The sequence below is a fragment of the Salvelinus sp. IW2-2015 genome, unplaced genomic scaffold, assembly GCF_002910315.2.
Source record: "Salvelinus sp. IW2-2015 unplaced genomic scaffold, ASM291031v2 Un_scaffold1212, whole genome shotgun sequence".
Lineage (NCBI taxonomy): Eukaryota > Metazoa > Chordata > Actinopteri > Salmoniformes > Salmonidae > Salvelinus > Salvelinus sp. IW2-2015.
Window position 1 is genome coordinate 59,805 of NW_019942780.1, and position 5,430 is coordinate 65,234.

General features: G+C 40.9%; 1 protein-coding gene across 1 annotated transcript in view; it reads left to right on the forward strand.

The window, feature by feature from the left end:
• Positions 1–5,133, forward strand: part of kdm6ba (lysine (K)-specific demethylase 6B, a) — a 30,266-nt gene extending 25,133 nt beyond the window's left edge. Inside the window, exons 16-20 of the mRNA XM_070438822.1 lie at positions 67–254; positions 585–726; positions 1,187–1,313; positions 1,595–1,768; positions 3,525–5,133. Coding sequence (XP_070294923.1) covers positions 67–254; positions 585–726; positions 1,187–1,313; positions 1,595–1,768; positions 3,525–3,548 — 655 coding nt within the window. The 3' untranslated portion in view covers positions 3,549–5,133. The remainder of the gene's footprint in view (positions 1–66; positions 255–584; positions 727–1,186; positions 1,314–1,594; positions 1,769–3,524) is intronic.
• Positions 5,134–5,430: the final 297 nt, after the last annotated feature.

Here is a 5,430-nt window from a genome sequence, read left to right on the forward strand (position 1 = left end):
ACCATTCTCCCAACGGATCACCCACTACCTCAGTGATCTAACCCCAGCACCCCCTCCCTCCTTCAGGCATGGAGTAGACTACCTGACCGGTTCCTGGTGGCCTGTTCTGGAGGACCTGTACCGCTCCAACATCCCCGTGTACCGCTTCATTCAGCGACCAGGAGACCTGGTGTGGATCAACGCAGGGACCGTCCACTGGGTCCAGGCTGTGGGCTGGTGCAACAACATCGCGTGGAACGTGGGACCTCTCAACTGTAAGTTAACTCCCTGATAAAGAGAACTACTTTACTCTTGCTACAGATGTGAATGTTTGACTCACCCATCTACTGAAACGCATTGCCTTGAAGCCATTGCTTGACTTTAATGGTTAGTGTTATTTTATGGACCTGTTGGTCTTTGTCAGTCATTTTGGCTTGAGAGTTTTGAGGGTACTGACCGCAGTCCAAATCCACACCAACCAAACGCATAAGTAGAGGACTGATCTTGAAGATCCTTTGTAAAAACATACAAGGTCACTAACAATTAGACTGTTGAAGAGCTTTCAGATTGTCAGGCTCTAATGTTAGCGTTGCTCCTCTCTGCAGCCTACCAGTACCAGTTGGCCCTGGAGAGGTTTGAGTGGAACGAAGTGAAGAAGGTCAAGTCCATCGTCCCCATGATCCACGTGTCCTGGAACGTGGCCCGCACCGTGAAGGTCACCGACCCAGACACATACAAGATGATCAAGTGAGTGCAGGCTGATGGGTCCTCTATTTAAGCAGTAAGGCCAGAGAAAGCGTGGTACGTGGCCAATATACCACGGCTAAGAGCTGTTTTGTACGATGCAACGCGGAGTGCCTGGATACAGCCCTTAGCCGTGGTATATTGGCCATATACCACAAACCCCCGAGGTGCTTTAGTGCTATTATAAACTGGTTACCAACATAATTAGAACAGTAAAAAGTAATTTTCTGTCATACCCGTGGTATTCCATTCAGGGCTCGAACGACCCGGTTTATAATTACACTTAGTGATTTGTTTATTATACAGATGGTGTAGTTAGAAATTACACAGGTGTAAGTATATCATTTTCAGGTTCATATTCATGATGTTTCAGAAGTAACATATTGGCGTACTGCTCAGTCCACCCTGGCTCTAACCTCATCCTCTCTTCCTCCCTCTCTCCCTCTCTCCCTCCCTCCCTCAGACACTGCCTGCTGCAGTCCATCAAGCACATCCAGGTTCTGAGAGAACAGCTGGTGACAGCAGGGAAGAAGATCTCCTACCAAAGCCGGGTGAAGGATGAGCCAGCCTACTACTGCAACGAGTGTGACGTGAGTAATACATCTACCCAGCCCTCTCGTTACAAACCCTCAAACCTCTGCCAGCACCAAACCGCCTTTAACTGAACCCAAAACACACAAACACTTACCTTACAATCAGAGAGCCCGTCTCGCTTCTGAAAACCGCATTACGTCAACCCGCTGTCTTCCCTCATAATTGCTTCAGCATGCTTTCAATTCATCCCCATGCATTACAATACGAGCCCTGTCCCACAGCCCAGTGATCCCTGCCTGTATATTGACTGGGTGTGTGTATATATTCTGTCCACCAGGTGGAGGTGTTTAACCTGCTGTTTGTGACGTCTGAGAGTGGCAGCAGGAAGACCTATGTGGTCCACTGTGAGGACTGTGCCCGCCAGAGGAACCCCAGCCTCTCCAACAACGTAGTGGTGTTGGAGCAGTACCGCATGGAGGAGCTAATGAGTACCTACGACACATTCAACCTGGTGAGGAGACACACATATTTTTCTTATGAGACACATGCATATTTATTTTTTATTAAAACTTGATTTAACTAGGCAAGTCAGTTAAGAACAAATTCTTATTTACAATGACAGCCTACCAAAAGGCAAAAATAAATACAATATAAATATAGGACAAAACACAACAAGAGACACAACTCTACATAAAGAGAGACCTAAGACAACAACATAACAAGGCAGCAAAACATGACAACACAGCATGACAACAATATGGTAGCAACACAACATGGTAGCAGCACAAAAACAGGGTACAAACATTATTGAGCACAGACAGCAGCACAAAGGTCAAGAAGGTAGAGACAACAATACATCACACAAAGCAACCACAACTGTCAGTAAGAGTGTCCATGATTGAGTATTTGAATGAAGAGATTGAGATAAAACTGTCCAGTTTGAGTGATTGTTGCAGCTCGTTCCAGTCGCTAGCTGCAGCGAACTGAAAAGAGGAGCGACCCAGGGATGTGTGTGCTTTGGGGACCTTTAACAGAATGTGACTGACAGAACGGGTGTTGTATGTGGAGGATGAGGGCTGCAGTAGATATCTCAGATAGGGGGGAGTGAGGCCTAAGAGGGTTTTATAAATAAGCATCAACCAGTGGGTCTTGCGACGGGTATACAGAGATGACCAGTTTACAGAGGAGTATAGAGTGCAGTGATGTGTCCTATAAGGAGCATTGCTGGCAAATCTGATGGCCGAATGGTAAAGAACATCTAGCCGCTCGAGAGCACCCTTACCTGCCAATCTATAAATTATGTCTCCGTAATCTAGCATGGGTAGGATGGTCATCTGAATCAGGGTTAGTTTGGCAGCTGGGGTGAAAGAGGAGCGATTACGATAGAGGAAACCAAGTCTAGATTGAACTTTAGCCTGCAGCTTTGATATGTGTTGAGAGAAGGACAGTGTACTCTAGGACCAGCCATAATCCAAAGTACTTGTATCTTTCTTATTATGAGACACACACCATATTTCTTATTATGAGACACACACACCGTATTTCTTATTATGAGACACACACGCCGTATTTCTTATTATGAGACACACACACCGTATTTCTTATTATGAGACACACACACCGTATTTCTTATTATGAGACACACACACACCGTATTTCTTATTATGAGACACACACACCGTATTTCTTATTATGAGACACACACACCGTATTTCTTATTTATGAGACCACACACCCGTATTTCTTATTATGAGACACACCACACCGTATTTCTTATATTGAGACCAGACACACACACCCGTATTTCTTATTATGAGACAGACACACACACCGTATTTCTTTTATGAGACACACACACCGTATTTCTTATTATGAGACAGACACACACCGTATTTCTTTTATTATGAGACAGACACACACCGTTATTTTTATTATGAGACGGCACACACACCGTAATTTCTTATTATGAGACGCGCACACACACCGTATTTCTTATTATGAGACGCGCACACCACACCGTATTCTTATTATGAGACAGACACACACCGTATTTTTTATTATGAGACGCGCACACACACCTATTTCTTATTATGAGACGCGCACACACACCGTATTTCTTATTATGAGACGCGCACGCACAACCTTTGTAGTTTTTTGTAAGACACGAGCACACTCGCTCAGTCTGCCCTGACTGTGTTTTGTATACATCTGCCTGACAATCTGAGGCCAGTATATCTAATGTTTTGTCCTCTGTCTTCTCTCTCCAGGCTGCAGCACCCAGTTCACGGTGATGAAGATCCTCCACGTCTCGCAGCCATAACCAAAACTCCTGCCAGACAGGACTAAACACACCTTTTAAAATGTCTTTTAACCTTTTTTCCTTCATTATTTAAGATTTTTTTTACTACTACTTGCCGATCAAAACAGCCAATCGAAAACCAGTTTACTACTCATCATCACTGTTTACAAAACCAAACCGCCAATCAAACTCCAGTTTACTTTTGTTGTCTACGGTGCTCAAGACCAGCTTACTGGTTTCTGGAGGACTTGAAAAAACGGAAAGGCAGTTGGTGCTAGCTACCATTGTAAACAAGCAACTGGGTGGACGGTTGTCATCAATGGCATGAATTTGTGTTATTTCCGGATTTCTTAAAACAAATTGTCGTCTTGAATACTGAAATGTGTAAATGCTGTTTGTATTTTTTTGTGGGGTGCTGTTTTTTTTCTAAAATAATTTATTTTCCTTTTTTTTAAGACTAGATCAGCCTAGATATATACCACATTGGCCTTGTGACTTGTATTTAGAAGATAAATAAGATGGAAAATACTAATAATAGAGAGATGACATTTTTCTAAAAGCATTAAGAATAAGAAGACACTTTTTGTTTGGAATGCTTCGAAACATACGGGTTTTAAAGACAATTTTGTTTTTTAGTTCTTGTCTTTCTGACTCTTGTATGTGTTGTAAATTTTGTGTTTTTACAAATGTATAATGTTTATTTCCTTAGGAGAGAGAAAGAAGGCAATTGTCACACCTCTTTAGGAGTACATCAGGTCTTTGTTTTAATGAATTGTTTCCATTTTTCATTGTGATTAATATTTCAGTTGGTGTAATAATTAATTGTGTTGTACCTCTGATTTCATTTTGTTTAGAGTTTTTTTTTTTATATACAGATTTATTCTTTTTTTGGGGGGGGGGGTTGTACATTGTTCTTTTTTTATTTAAAATGTGTCTCGTATTTATTGGATGTCAATGTTCTCCCCTTGTTTTTATTAGGGTTGTACAAGTTTGAAAGGTTTTTTATGGTGATTTCTAAGTCCTCTGTCACAACTGTGTTACAGGAGGACAAGGTTTTCTCTGGTGCTTCTTCTGGTTCTATATAATAAATGATATTTCTAATGAATATAACTTACACCTTCCCCTGTAGTTGCTAGGATACACAGCTGAGGTAGAAAATTGACTAACGGAATACTGTCTTTGTAATGCGTGAAAAAAACAAAACTACATTTTCTGTACATTTTTCTTTTCTTTTTTATCTGAGAAAATGTAATTTAGTTTTTCAACCTTTTTAGGGGCCTTTAGATTACATGAATGATTTAAATAATATCTGTTGGAGTATTGACAGCTCTCTGATGAACAATTTCTTATTTTTATTCCTTAAGATGAGAATTCTATTTTTCCTGTTCCAAAATACCTTTTCTTTTCCTTCTCTTTGTGGTCATTCATTTTAAACTGCACTGTTTAGAGAATTCACAGACACACACACACACACACACATACACAACAAACTGAGCCAGACATGTCTTAAACACTTTGTGAATTTATGTGACATTACTATGACTATTATTAATAAATAAATGCTTTTGATGAAGCCACATTTGCATATATTTTTTTGTAACTTTAAAATTAAATTGAGGGTACTCACCTCAGCTGAACCGCTAACAGTCACATGAGTTGTTCTTGTCTGAAACAGACCACATCTCTTACCAGATACCACCACCAATTGGAAATCACCTAATGTAAAGAAATGTAACATCCCAGTTAGTCAATCTGAAAATATACATACTGTAGGCTACTGTGGGCTTGTAACTATAAAATCTAGTGTAGAATCTAGCATTATAAATTAATGAAAAAAGCCCTCAGGGTTACCCATGAGCATTTGGCCTGTCCAA